Source organism: Eulemur rufifrons, chromosome 29, assembly GCF_041146395.1.
Source record: "Eulemur rufifrons isolate Redbay chromosome 29, OSU_ERuf_1, whole genome shotgun sequence".
NCBI lineage: Eukaryota > Metazoa > Chordata > Mammalia > Primates > Lemuridae > Eulemur > Eulemur rufifrons.
This window is the reverse complement of record NC_091011.1, coordinates 8,916,140-8,931,590: the sequence shown is the minus strand read 5'-3', so window position 1 is coordinate 8,931,590 and position 15,451 is coordinate 8,916,140. Positions and strand designations below refer to the sequence as shown.

The 15,451-nt window shown below is 47.1% G+C and overlaps 1 protein-coding gene across 2 annotated transcripts in view; it reads right to left on the bottom strand.

Annotated features, from left to right (window-relative positions):
* Window positions 1-15,451, bottom strand: part of TNS3 (tensin 3) — a 262,359-nt gene that overhangs the window by 210,978 nt on the left and 35,930 nt on the right. The window contains exons 1-2 of one of the 2 annotated variants that reach the window (XM_069461526.1): window positions 12,190-12,267; window positions 3,326-3,437 (exon numbers count right to left, since the gene is read on the bottom strand). In XM_069461526.1, coding sequence (XP_069317627.1) covers window positions 3,326-3,437; window positions 12,190-12,267 — 190 coding nt within the window. Of the gene's footprint in view, window positions 1-3,325; window positions 3,438-12,189; window positions 12,268-15,451 lie in introns of those variants that run through there. The other variant, XM_069461530.1, reaches the window with a different exon arrangement.

Here is a 15,451-nt window from a genome sequence, read left to right as displayed (position 1 = left end):
CACGCATGCACACACTGCACACATGCGACCATGCATACATGTGCCCACACATGCTCACGTGCACACATACAGGAATGCATGTAGCACCTACACACTCACATGCAGGCACACACAAGCACACACACATATTCAGGCACACAAAACCACCTACACATCCACACTGTTCTGACACGCCCCCTTGACACTCCTTAGTATTTCACATACCACAGATTAAAAATGCCCACAAAAGAGTGTGTTTGGAACTGGAGGATCCATCTGGGGTCCTCTCCGGCCTCTGTGAGTCTGTGCAACTGCAGGATAGTGGGAGACACAAGCCCTGACCAGGGGAAGGTGCCAAGACAAGGAGCAGCCTCCAGTTCGAGTAGGGGGACAGGCCTGGATGCTGGGGTGCTGTTTTCTCCAAGCTGTTCTGTGTCATTGATTCCATTTACTTTGAAAATAATAAATACTACTTTTAGGTGGTAAGAGCAGAATACTGAGGTACTGAAAAGGATGTCTGAGATAGCTTCTGGGGAAACTCAGACCTCACTTGTGCAAAGAGAAGGAAAACTTGCTCTTCAAGAAGGATAATCAGTATAGGGTAACCCAAGCCACTGCTGCAAATCTTGGAAAATGCAAAGAGCCCTCGACCGACCGCATTACAGCTAAGCCACCTGCGTACAGAGGCCAGCCCAAGACCCGTGGTGCCAGACGCATGAAACCACCCAGGGCAGTTTCTTCAGGGGGCATTCCGAGGAAACAATCCTAAACACGGGCAACAAAGCCAAATGCCGCAAAGCTGGCCATGTACTGGACGCCAACCTCTTTTAGTCCTCGCAATAGCCCTCAGGGTAAAGTCATTATACCCACCAGATCTGGAGTAGGAGGAGACTTTGCCACTGTCAGGGGCAGGGCCAGGACTCAAGCCCAGCTCCCCTGGCCTCGCCTTTGCTCTTAAATCAGACATGTCCCCACACAGCACATAAGAGGCAGGTGTCAGTTCCCAGGGAACCCTGGGGTTTGTGCCTTTGCCCCAGACGTCGCTGCGGGGCAAGGAAGCCAAGAACAGGCCTACGGTGCCCCTGCCAGTGCCACACGGCTCCACAGCAGCTCTCCCCATGCCACCCAGAGGCCCGGCCGGCACAGGACCAGGGCTCTCAGGTCAACGCCCAGCCCCGCCAGCTCCCGTTCCCAGGCTCTCTGCTGCGCCGGCTCCACGGCTCCAGATTCAACACCGCTTTCCTCTCCCATCTTTCCACACGTAAGAGCCGTATTTGGGAGCCAAAACACGAGCACTACTATGAGAATGGGGTTCAAATGAGAGACTTCCTGGGCCCCCCATCCCTGCGGTCTTCCTAGAGGGGTGCAGGGCCCCTCCCAGACCCCGGAGGGTGGGACACAGAGGCTGCTGTCCCGAGGAGCAGGCCTGGAGGAGGAAGACAACAGTGGGAGGGCACCGGTGCTCCTTCCCACCACCCTGTGTCTACGGGCCACAGTGAGCAGGCAAGCAGAAAGGCGGTGGCTGACACGGCCCTCCTGAACCGGACAACCGTGCAGGAGGATGGCCTGGTGACGGGCCACTGCTCTTGTAGGCGACGGGGCTGTCACCCAGTGCAGCCTGTTTGCAAACTCGGGCTTAAGAAGTTTTGAATCACACGACGTCTCCCCCGTTTACTCAGAGCAGACTGTGGGGCACGTTCTCTGCTCTGGAGAAGGGTCTGAATGAATTCCTCAGGCAGCTCCCTGGCCTCTGGATCCCACTGCATTCAGCCACGGGTGGGGGGGCCCCAGGGGGAGCCACAGTCACAGAGGATGGTGAGGGTGCCCTCCTCGCAAGGTCACCGCTGCTGGCCCACCAGAGGCCCCTGCTCTCCTCAAGACCCCCGACTCCCCAGCACCCTCCCTCTTCTATTTAGGCCAAGGGGTGGTAACAGCTCACAGTGGCCTCTCAGCATGATCTCTGCATGGTCCTCCCACACCCATGAGTCTGCCCATGCAGGGTGGGCCTGCCCACCCGAGTGTGCTCACACAGTGCCACAGAGGAGGAGTCAGCCTCAGAGTCAGCACGCACCCCTGGTCATCAGGACCGACACTCACACCCGGGGGACGCAGGGGAGCCTCTGGCCAAGAGCCTGGCTCTTCCACAGGAGGGGCACAGCAGAGTAGGTGCGTGTGAGGTCACTGGGGTGGGAGAAGAGGGGCCTGACCAATGCCTAAGATGCACACCTCCTCAGCTGCCCACAACTGAGCCCATCCTGTCTCGGGGACTAGGAGCCTCAGCCCTGCCACCCGGGCTGTGTCCGGGCAGAAGGAGGAGACGCCCAGCGCTCTGGGAGGCAGGTAAAGGCCTCAAGGTGCTGATTCTGCAACGCAGACCCTGCAGGGGCAGGTAGGGAGGCAGAGGTCCGGCAGGCCTGGGCCAGGGAGTTACTGGGAAGCAGTGAGGGAAGGAGAGGCGGCAGAGGGTGGCGTGCCAACCACTCACCGAGTACATTCCACAGCACTGACTGCCGAGGGAAGGGGCCGCATCAGAGGACGGGCAACCCAGCCTTCCCACTGGCCCCCAGGGGAACTCGGGCCCTTTAACTTGGTAGATTCCCAAGAGACCCTTAGAGGTTTAACTCTAGCGCATCTTTCCACCACAGCCGCCCTCTCCAAAGCAGCCCTCGAGAACCAACTGCCAGGTGGACTTCAGGGAAGAGGGGGCCGAGTGGAGGTCCCAATGTCACAGAAGCCCACAGGCCAAGACCCTGCAAATTCTCCACAGAGGAAATCCCAAACCCCACAGAGGCAACGATGCCAGCCTGCCCCCACTGTGTGATGCACCCCCGGCCCACACTCAAGGGACACGAGATGTTACAGTTACATGATCATTACGCAGATTTACTAATGTGCAATCACAAAAAAATTAGCAAGTTCCATTAATTAGGTGATGTCTGAGCCTCAGGTAGCCAAGCGGGTAGCTTTGTTTGCTGGCCGGATCTGCAAGGGGCCATACCAAAATGAACCCAAATTCTAAAGAACAGAAAGAAATTCACTTGCAAACTTTGGTAAGAGATCTGAAAGTCAAACTGAATAAACAGAGCTACCGACACTACAGAACAGACCAGAGAATAAATAGTGAATTACTAATTGCTGTCTCCTCTCCCATCTGAGTAGCTTTGCTCTTTCTGGAAAAATGGCCCCGAGAACACATACAGCCAGTTGCAGGGTTGGGGGTGGACATAGGCTAAGAAGGGAAATTCCATGATTTAACTTCTGGAAACTCTAAGAAAAATGTTTCATTTTGTTTTTTGTCTGTTTTGCTTTGGTTTAATCAATAAAAGAATCATAGACATGGACTTACCTCGGCAAGAAATACCTTGACCATCAATAATTTGTTTGCAGACTCCACAGACTTTGGATTTTTTAAAGGCCTTTTTCTTAAAATTGTGCAGACTCGCGGTTAATTCTCCCAGCTGAAAAAGTAAAGGAAGAAACTGTCAACACTTCAATTTATAGTTTGTTTCTTTTTTTTTTTTTTTTTTTCCTTTTCAGGAGATGATAAATCTAGTTAAGTTTGTAAAGAACTAAAACAGGAACTTTACCAAGCAAACAGAGAACAAGAAACCATCCTACGTTAAAATTCCCACGGCGAGCCACAGATACCCTGTCAGCATTCTTGAATCCAGAGTCCCAGGTGGAAGTTCACTCTCGCCCAACTTTGTGAGTCCCCACCACGGAGTGCCCTGGGAGCATCACGTCAATCAACACTACGTGACAATTTACTCTCTTTCAGACCAGAGGTGTACAACCACTTACTTCCATGACAAAATAATCCATATACACTTCCAGAGTCTTAATGCTTTCTCTTCTAGATGAAATGATTAGCAAACAGAACCATTATGTTAAAAGGAAATTGACTGGTTTTCCTGGTTCAAAGGTGTCCTACAATCACCACTAAGTTCCTGAGCCTCTCTGAACTCCTCTGCAGAATAAGGAACAGTCGGAGACCAGCCCATGACACACATGTGGCTCCTCCTTAAACACAGTTACCAGCATTAGAACTAGGCAGAAATTAACCACTCCTCCACCATATTCATGTTTGCAGAATCAAGGCTCATACTATATCTGATAACCTTGTAAGAATTCAATTTGCTTTCAGAAATCAAATACCAATCATGACACCTGTTTGCTGATATGTGACAGTGTATTCTATCAGGACCTAATAGCCACATGGCTTCAACTGAGGCCATTAATGGCCCATCAGAACAATTAAAATTTACTGAGAAGATGAAATGGTATCAAGAATGTGGAAGAAACGATGAACTTGGAAAAAGGTTTGACAATTTCTTATAAACTCAAATATACACCTATCTTATGACCCAGTAATCCCACTCCTACATACACTAAGAAAAAAATAAATGCCTATCTAAACAAAAGACTTGTGCAAGAATGGTCATAACAGCCTTATTTAAAAGTGCCCCAAACAGGAAATAGCCCAAATGTCCATCATACAGAGAATGGATAAAAATGGTATATTCATGCAATGGAATACTGTTCAGGAATACACAAGCACACACAAATAATACACATCACAACATGGATGAACATCAAAAGCATTAATGACACTGACTGAAAGATGTCAGACGCAAGAGTACACAGTGATTCTATTTCTAGAACATTCACGAACAGGCAAACTGCTCTGTGCGAAAAGAAGTCATGAGGGTTACCTCTAGGGGTAGGTGTAGTGACTGCTGGAGTGTGAAACCTCTCTGGGTGGAGGGAGGGTCCTACTTCACACTCTGCATGGTGGTTACAGCCGTGAACACATTTAAAGTCATTAAGCTATGTGCTTATTTACATTTTGCTGTCTAAAGACATGTAAGGTAAAAATATACATGTTAATAAAGAGACAATCCTGGAAAAATGTTGGTAAAGATCTGGTAAAACAATGTCAAGCAATGTGATCACACTTTTATTTTTTAAAAAATATCTATAGGAACTTCTACTTTTGATCCAGATGTAGTACCAGGGACTGGATTTATCCTCACACCTGAAATAACCAAAAAAAAAAAAAAAAAAAAAATTGCACAAAATATACAAAACAACAGCTTTTAAGATACTACATCAGGAAATGAAAAATAGTGATACCTCCCTCAGAGACAAGAAAAAATGAGGTGAACTCTACAGTTGCCCCAGATTACTGCACTGAATGAGTGTTCAGGCTGCAGAGAAGAAGGAAACCCAGGCTGAGTCCAGTGTACTGCCCGCATTAAGGAGAAGGAGCTAAGAGTCCGGGAAGAAGAAGGCAGCAAAAGTTTGCTAGGCAGAGTGCCACAGAACAGAGAGCTGCATGCAACTACTAGATCTACCTGCAGAAAGTCCCTCGCAAGCATTCAGCTGAGTACTGATAAGCACGTGTGTGTGTGTGTGTGTGTGTGTGTGTACACTACCCAAGGCTGGGGAAAGGACCACCAGACAAGATAGAGGAAACAGTGCCCAATGCTCACAGAGAGCTGGGAATAGTGCCTATCCCCACAGCCAGATCAGGAAACCTCAAAATTCACAGAGTATTTCATAGAAAATACAGAAGGATCTTGCCTTACTAGAGGGGGAATAGTTAGCCTCTGAACTTAACACTGCCCCATTCCACTCACTCTATCTGAAGAGCACTACCCAAAAGGATCAAACTGTTTCCAACCCAGAACAAAGGTCAAGAATACTTGAAGGAGTATAAAAATATCCAGTATCCAATAGGTAAAATTCACAATGTCTGGGATCCAGTCAAAAATTATCAGGCACTCAAAAAGACAGCAAAACACAATCTATAAAGAGAATAATGAATCAACTGAAACTGAACCAGAACTGACGGAGATGTCAGAATTAGCAGACAAGGATACTGAGATTTAGTATTATATTAATAACTGTATCCCGTATGTTCAAAAAGTTAAGTAGAACCCTGAAAGATATAAAAAGATCCAAGTTAAAAATCCATAGAAGGAAATGTAAAAATATGAAGGGAAAAATACACTGGATGGGATTTCTGGCAGATTAGACACTGCAGAATAGATGAATGAACTTAAAGACATCACAATACAAACTTCCCAAAATAAAGCGCAGGATGAGACACCCTAAATAAACAAACAAGCATCAGTAAGCCATGGGAGAACTTCAAACAACGTAACACACATACAATTGGAGTCCTTGGAGAAGAGCAAGGGCAGAGAAGGGAGTGTATTTGAAGAAATAATGTCTTCAACTTTTCCAAAACAGGAAGAAAATTGGAAACCCACAGATTCAAGAAATTCAACAAATCCCTAGCACGAGAAATGTGGCACAAACTATACCAAGGCACATGATAATCAAATTGCTCAAACCTAGTTACAAAATCTTAAAAACAGCAAGAGGGGAGAAAAAGACATATTACATGCAGGGCCCAACCATTAGGATAACAGCAGATTTCTTATTTAAAAAAAAAAAAGAAAAAAAACGTACGTGAGAAGTCAGGAACAATGCAAAATACTGAAAGAAATCTCATCACTCTAGAATTCTGTACTCAGCAAAAATATTTTTCAAAAACTAAAAGTGAATCAAAAACTTCTTAAGATGTACAAAAGCTGAAAGTTTAAAAAGTTCATCACCAGCTAACACATAGTCCTTGATCAAAGGGCAATGGTAGATGGAAACACGGCTTTACACCGAAGAATACAGAGTTCCAGAAACGGCACTAACATAGATAAATATGCAAGATTTTTTTTTATTATTTAAAGCTCACTAAAAGAGAATTACCAGTTTAAAAAAAAATAATGTAATGTGACATTTAACATATGTCAAAGTAAAATGTATGATAAAATAGCACAAAGCTCAGGAAAGGAAGAAAAGAAAAACACTATTATGAGCCTCCCATAACATTCATGAAGTAATATATTATTTGAAGGTAGATTGTGCTAAGTTAGTGAAGTATACTATAAGGCCTAAAATAACCACTAAAATAATGAATTATAGGTAATATGCCAACAAAGGAGATAAAATGAAATCATCAAAAATATTCAATTAGTCTAAAAGTGACAGAAGAAAAGGAAAAGGAAGAAAGGAAGAACAAAGAACAGGCAGGAGAAACAGAACACAGTGACAAGAGTCAAACCTTAACCATGTCAATAATCACATTCATGTGACTAATCTAAATACTTCAGTGAAGTCAAATATTGTCAGATTAAAAAAGAAAAGACAAAGCCTAAAAAAAAAATGCCATGCTGACGTTAATCAAAGAAAACTTCGAGGCAAAGTCGGCTTCAGATCAAAGAACATTACCAAGGATACAGAACACCATTTTATAGTAATAAAAGTATTAATTCATCAAAAGGCCATAAGAATTCTAAATATTTAAACACTGATGACAAAACTTCAAAATACATGAAACGAAACTGATAGAAAAGCAAAGGGAAATAGACCAATGTGTAAATACCATCAGAAATGGCATTCCTCCTTGCTATGGACTACACTGTCCCCTCCCCCCATTCATATGTTGAGGCCCTAACCTCCAACATGATTTGAACACAGGGCCTTTACAGAGGTAATCAAGGTTAGAGGAGTTTATAAGGGTGGGACCCTAAAACGATATGACTGGTGTATTTCTGAAAAAAAGGAAAAGATACCAAAGATCCATGCACGCAGAGGAAAGACCATGTGAGGACCAGGGACAAAACAGCCGTCTGCAAGCCAAGGACAGAGGCCTCAAAAGAAACCAACCCTGCCAACACCTTGATCTTGGACTTTCAGCCTCCATCACTGAGACAATAAATTTCTATTTTTTGAGTCACCCTGTCTGTGGTATTTTGTTATGGCAGCCCTGAAAAACTAATATACCCTCCCAATAACCAATAGAACAAGTAGTCAGAAAATAAGCAAGAATACAGAAGATTTGAACAGCATTACCAAATAACTTCATCTAACTGACTCTTATAGAACATTTAACCCAAGAGCAATAGAATACACATTATTTTCAAGTGTTTACCAAGGTAGACCATATTCTAGGACATAAAATAAAATTAAGTAAATAGCATATACAAGTCATACTAAAAAGTTCTCTGGCCACAGTGGGATTAAACTAGAAAACAGAAACAGAGAGATCTCTGGAAAATCCCCACATATTTGGGAACTAAATAATACATTTCTAAATAATACATCATGACAAACCAGGTTTATTCCAGGAATGCAAGGTCAGTTTAACATTCAAAAATCAATCAATAAACTAAAAAAGAAAACTGTATGGTCTTCTCAGTTGATGCAGAAAAACCACTGACAAAATCCAATATTCATTTCCTGATAAAAACACTCAGGCAAGTAGGAACAGAAAGTGACTTCCTCAGCTGGATAAAATATATCTACATAAAACCTACAGCAAATAAAATACTTAATGATGAAAGACCGAATGTTTTCCTCTTAAGTTCTGGAACAAGGCAAACATGCCTGCAATCAACACTTCTAACAATTAACATTGTTAGAGTCGCCAACCAATGCAATCGGGCAAGAAAAAGACATAACAAGCATCCCGTTAGGAAAGGAGAAAGTAAAACTGTCTCATCACTGAGGACACGATTGCCTATGTAGAAAAATCTTATGAAATTTACAAAAAGCTTCTAGAACTAACAAGTGAGTTTAGCAAAATTGAAGGATACAAGATCAATATACAAACTCATTGTGTTTCTATATACTAGCAATCAATATTAAGAAATTGAAATTCAAAAAACATTACCATTTATAATAGCATTAAAATATTAAATGCTTAGGGATAAATCTGACAGAAGATGTGAAAGACCTATAAAGTACAAACTGGAAAACTGCTGAAAGAAAGAAGACCTAAATTATTGGAGAGATATATTCATAGGTTGGAAGACTCAGTATAATTAAGATGCAATTCTTCCCAAGTATTCTATAGATTCAACACAATCTCAATCAAAATCCCAACAGGATTTTTGTTTTATAAAAATTGGCAAACTGATTCTAAACCGCACGTATAAATGCAAAGCACTTAGAATTGTCAAAACTGTGAGGACTGCACACATTTAAGAGCATAATTTAACCAAGGTTTCTAATACATTTTGACAATCTGTCTTTAGTACTCAGTTGAGTGTCAATTAAAAAGTTCTCTTGGGATCCTACAAAATGAAGGAACACAGGAGTTTTGAGTGAATATCTGAATTGTGATTTTTCAACAAAGAAAACTCTGACCTGAGATCTGATTACTCTCTCAAGGGGAAAACACACAGATCACAGCTCCTTATTGCTTCACCCATGGCAGACATAACTAATCAATCATGGCTCTTGTTCTCAGTTGGCCTTAGAATCCTTCTCAGTGGAGAACTCCAAGAGCCACTACCAATGAACTGGGACTAGCAGAGGTCTCATTCCCACCTGCCATTCCAACATTAAAGCATGCTGCAGGACCATCTCCATCTTTGCCCTGAATACAAGCTGTCTGCAATTCTGGTAACTGGCAGTTTTGTACTGTGGTCATTTCTAGTCCCAACCTCCCCCCAGCCCTTCCTGACCACTTCAGGTTCCTCAGCAGTCCTATCACAGTCTTGTCATTTCACCAATTATCTCCTTGTCTTTTTGTTGATCTGGTCTAGACTGTCAAATAAAGGACAGTGTCCTGAAACACGCAAAAGCCTTCACATGGGTTCTGTCACCTGCAGTGCAAGCTCTGTGGCCCTGGGCAAGTCACAACCTCTCTTAAATGAAAAGGATACCCTTCCCTCCTGTCTCTTAACAGAGCTATTGTAAATGACCAAATGCTATGGCATGTCCTTAGGAATCACATGGGCAGTTTTTTTTAAAACCACTGGCCTAGGCTCCACCCCAGACCAATTAAATTAGATTACCTGGAGGTAGATTCCAGAACACTGGAAAGTTTTCAAACAACCCCAGGTGATTCTAATCTGCAGCCAAAACTGAGAAGCACCACTCTATATAACAGACTACACTAGGTATATAAGGATCTATGTACACTGAAGGCACTGTTATTATGTACTTGTTCGTATGTTTGTGTCTGGTTTCTTCAAAAGAGGTTACATAGTTTTTGACAGCAGAGGTCGTGTATTCAACGCCCTGCAAAGAAGGGTAAAGAGGCGACTAATCATGAAGTGCGTGACATTAATAGCGTGTTTCTGTGTCATTACCATAATCACCACTGTTCTACACAAGGCATGGTGAGATGCAAGAATGAGCCCACACTGCCAAGGGATGGACTCAGGCCCCATATCCCTCAACCCCCAGCCTCACACTCAGGAGAAGGCATTCAAATATCTGACAAACACATCCCTCTCCTGTAATGTCACAGTTGGCATATACTTTCTCTCTGTCATACTGCAGTTATTGGCTTACATGCCTTCTCTCCTGTGCTATACTGCCATTTCCTAGATGCAGGACACCAGGCTCTTTCCCCTTTGTCCTCCAAAGGCCCTGCCCAGTGCCTGGCAGACAGTGGACCATGGACCCTCAATTAATATTTGTTGACCAAATGAATTGGCCATAGTCTGTGGGCCAAGGACAGATACTGTGACCTTTTATTCCTTACAAATACCTTTATTCCAACCAGGGAGAAAGAGGTACTGTTTTCCTGCAGTTTTCTTGCCCACTGGTCCACAGCTAGAAGAGTCAGCAAAGGAAACAGCAGAGGCACTGTTGGGAGGGCTGAGCCATTTCAATTGCTGGATCCCCGAAGAGTTCATTTAAGATAGTGTAATAACATCTGCTCACGCTTCATCTATACATAACATCTCTATTGTGAAATGAGACTAGACGGGATTAGCCTGCCCTTGTTTTCACCTGATACTGTGCTTTCATTTCTCCCAAAGGGGGAGAGGCGGCAGCAATGCTGAAGCATTTAGCAGGCTCAGTTCAGGAATCTAAATTGCACTTAATTGTTAGGAGCAAAATATTGGAAGAGAAGAGAGCAGGCTGCTGGTTCCACAAGGACTCCCTGAGGGGGACACAGCAATTAGTGCTGGTCTTGATTGTGAGTCTCTTTTGAGCAAGAAAAACCTCTGCGAGGTTGAGCAGGGAGGCACTCCAGATGAATGCTCCACTCTGCGGAAATGCAAAACTGCACCCACCCCTCCGATAGGTTCTCCTGGCTAAAGGTCTCCGTGGCAAAATGGTTACACACGCAAAAGTGCAAAGCTACATCAGCACAATCCCAGCTGTGTTGTCCTTTCAGGAAATATTACTCAGCCCACCATAGTAGCAGGAGTTAGGTGAGCATTTACTACCTGGGAAACCTTCTGAGGCATTCTAGGGAGGCAGACACTGCTCAAAACCCCATTTCCAGTTCAGCTTTAACTCTGAAATTACACAGCCAGAAACACTTCCCAGACCTTTCCCACCAGACAGGGGGCGGGAACCTAGGGCAGTAGGGACACCCTCCACACACACAACATGTTCCCACACTTCCAAGCAACAGCTTGTTTGGCTGCTAAACTTTAAATCAGAATACAGCACAACTCAAGTCTCCTAAACTAGCTGACATTCTGACCACTTCTCACTCCTCAGAACCTTAACGGAGGTTTCAGTAAAATGAATGCAGTTAATGCCTAATTGTTAGACTTAGGGAAAGGGTGGCTGAACCCAGGGTTTAATTTAAACACCAGGGAGGACGGTTCTGTGGATCACAGGGCATCGCAGGAACCCTTGCGGTCCCCAGGGAACCTGTACTAGTCCTGCGTCCCAGCGCATCCCGGACATCAGTGCAGAGCGAAAACACCCTTTACCTTTGCAAGAAACACACGCGGGGCAGCGAGTCTGCGCAATGGCCCGTGTCCCACTTCCATTCCAGGGAAAGGAAACCAAGGAAGCGTTTTCAAGAGGCAGTTGGATTACAAAGAGCTAAGCCTGCGCTGTCTCCCACCTTGATGTGCGCTGACCGGGGGCTGCCCCCAACCAGGCAAAGCCCCACTGGCCCTCTCTCTCCTTGTTCTGAGCGCACACACACAAGGGTACACACGCACGTGCACTCACAAATCCCCATGGGCGCACTAGCACGGGCGAGCACACACACCCGTGCACACACGCGCGGACCCGCACACGCGCGATCACACACGGCCATACGCGCACTGACAAGGGCACACGCGGGTCCGCACACGGGCACGCGCGCTCACCCAGCTGGGCCCACGTGCGTGCAGACCGAAGGCGCCCCAGCCTAGCGCCCCAGCTCGGACCAGCACTCACCTGGTGCCGGCGCCGGCGCGCCCGGGCTCCGCGCGCGAACCCTCCCGGAGGCCCCGGGGTCAGGGCGCGCAGCCGCATGGCGCCTCCGCCCCGCCAGGCGAGGACGGCTGCGGGCTGGCGCTCACCCCTTCTCGGCGGCGGTCCGGGCAGGAGATGCCTCCTGAGCACCCTGCGTGCAGAAGTCCCGGGAAACGGCCGGCCCCGGGGGGACCGAAAGGGCTCTTAGTTGCCGCGGGCCGAGGTCCCAGCCGCGCGCCGCCGCCTCCACGGCCACTCCTGCCCGTCAGAAGTCAGACGCCGGGAACAAAAGCCAGGCGCGAGCGCACGGTCCCCGCGCGGCGTCCCTCCATCTGACACGAATTAGCCCTCCCTCCCCCACCCCAGACCGCAGCTCCGAGCGCGGAGGCAAAGTCTGCTCAGCCAAACCCCGGGAAAGTGGGTGAAGAAACGCCTTCCAGGCAGGGGGAGCGGAGCCCCGCAGCCGCCATCTGACTGGAATTACCGACGCGACGCGCTTGGCCCCGGGTTCAGCTTTACTAGGATTTCAGACCTCTCTAAGAACGCTGGCCCACGGACTTAGAGGAATCAAAACCCGCAGGCTCCTTGGCTTTCTGAATTTCCAAATCCTGAATATTATCCAGGCACGCCGCATCTGGGATGGGCAGTGTGCGCCGGTGACCTCCGCCAGCGGGCAGTGCATTGGGAATGGGAAGCAGCAAAACGCCGAGGCAGAAAGGCTTCTTTGCCCCAATTTGCCACTTCGACTAAGAAAAACAAGAAGCCTGGCCTTGCTAGAGAAGGACGATGACCAGATGGGGATTTCAAGCAAAGAGCAGAGCAACTGACGGCCTAGGGTCTTGCACACCTGGGGGCTGGGCCGCCCTCTCCCTGTCCTAGTGCCACCTTGTGCCTGGCACATCAGGGCACATCCCAGGTCTCGTTTTCCTTTCTAGGTCTGTGGCGTTAGAAGGAAATTAGAAGCCTGGAGTTCAGCAGGTGAAGGTAGCAAGCCAGGAACCTGAAGGAAGGGTCACTTAGAAACCCCAGGAGGGGAGGGTGGCCATGACCTGCAGGCGGAACAGCTCCTTTCCAGTGCCTGTGGGGTTTCCACCAGCCTTCGCTGGGCAGTGGGTCTCGGCTGTTTACAAGAAGCTCTGTGGCAAGTCTAACTTCAAGAAAACTAAAAGGCTGATTCAAACATGGACATGTTCAAATTGAAGCCACTGCCTGGAGTCTATGGGGGATAGTGGGGGAGACCCCTGCCCCAGAGCAGGGACCACTAGGGAGCCTCAGGCCAGCTTACCGGGACCCCTAGAAAGTGGCCCCTACTGGCCTTCCCTCCAGGCCCAGCCATGTGCAGTTAGTTCTAAAGACCTGCCATGTCCCAGAGCTCAGCTTTGTGGCTCTAACCCTCTAGAACTTCAGATCCGCAACTCCCAGTGCCTTGAATCTGGAGAGCAGTCTGGGTGGGCTCAGCCAGGGCCTTTATAGCTGACACATGTGCAAATTCCAGCCATCAATTCAAATTCAACTGGCTGATGTTAACCTCTCAGGTTCTGGCACCAAATATCCATCTTTCTGTTTCTTCAGTGGAACAGCAAAGCTGCATTTCAACTTTCAACTACAAAAAAAAAAAAAAAAAAAACCCTTCCCGCCTAAAACACACCATCCTGGATTCAGATTCCTCACCAAATTATCACCTGGCAGACACACATGCATTCTCATTTTCCCGCACTCCTCAAATTACCTTATTATTCATTTTTTTCTATACACATTCCTTCATTTTTCTGTATTCATTCATCATCATTCATTTCTTTTCTACAGTTTATTCAAACTTCAGGTTTTTCAAACATCTCTCCCTGAGAACACATCTGTATTGTATTCATTTTGGATTCCTCCGCGTCTAACACAAGACCGGGCACACAGGAGAGTCTGCAAGCGGGGCTGAGAGCATGCTACTCTGCTGTCAGGGGGCACACAGTGCCCACACTTCTCCCAGGAGTCAGGTGGATCTACCGCCACACTTACCACTGTGCCCGGGAAAACCAGCAGAAGGAATATAAACCCTGCATTGAACAGATAATAGCCCCCAACATGATAAAGCTCCTTGAACTCAAGTGCAAGGCTCCACACTCTCCGGGGACTGCTCAGTGCAGGGGTCAAGGGCACAGACACTCCATTGCCCACCCCTGCCATATTGGAAGGCAAATGGTGGAAGGTGGCTTTTTATTATAGGGATACCCTGAATTCTGCTCTTACTTATGTAAAAGAGTACACCATTCACAAAACTCTCACACTTTATTACTAGCAACAAATTACATGCCTGTGATAACCTCCCAGATGACAATAACAAACTGGTTTCTCAGTGGTGAGAAGCAATCACAGACACAGCCTCTTGCCCGAAGTCGGAGCACTGCTGGATGGGTGAACTTCCGGAGCCGCCTCTCCAGCCCCGCTGCCCAACCCCTGCAACATGGACACCCTCCTGCCAGGCTACCCAGCCTGGGCTCTTACACTCCAGGTTCTTTCTGCTCTGTGCCCCAGGGCTCGCTCAGGGCTTCTCCTGGCTGTCTCATTCTTTGTCTTATTCTCCTTTCAGGCTGAAAACCACTGCCCTTCTGGGCTCAGCTGAAGACTCGCCTCCCACTCAGCCTCCCAGACTGGTTAATCATTCCTCATCCCTGAACCGACCAAGGATGGTTGGAGCCCTGACGCTCTAGTGTGGTCATCTGTCTCATGCCTCCAATTGGCAGGTATAACCTTTATCTGGGATTTTCCACATACAACACCGAGAAGGAGCAATAAATGCTGGTGCAGGAATAAAAACACTGTCTTGCTCTATTTCCATGCCATCCACGCTGGTCATTCCCCACCAGTCTCAGACCACACCCTTCTGAGCCCCCTCAGAAGCAAGCTGAAGCTGAGGGTCTGGGGGCAGCACAGTCTGGGGATGTGGGGTGCCCAGAAGCCAGGGCAGGTGTGGAGCCCAGCCCTCCAGGCGCTAAGAGACTCTCACCCCAAAACTTGAGTGGCAGACTGGCCTCGCCCCATCTTTAAGTCACAATGAGCTCTGTGTTTCTGCCCAGCTTCCGGCTTCCTTTCTGCTTCACCACAACCCTCTGTGCTTCCTACTGGCCAGGCTGCCTCACCTTGGCTTCTGGCTGCACCTGGTCCCTGGGCTGGCTGCACCTGGTGCCTGGGAACAAAACGAGGTTCTTCCTATAGAAGATAGAGTCCAGACTGCTAAGGCAGCCATCAGCGA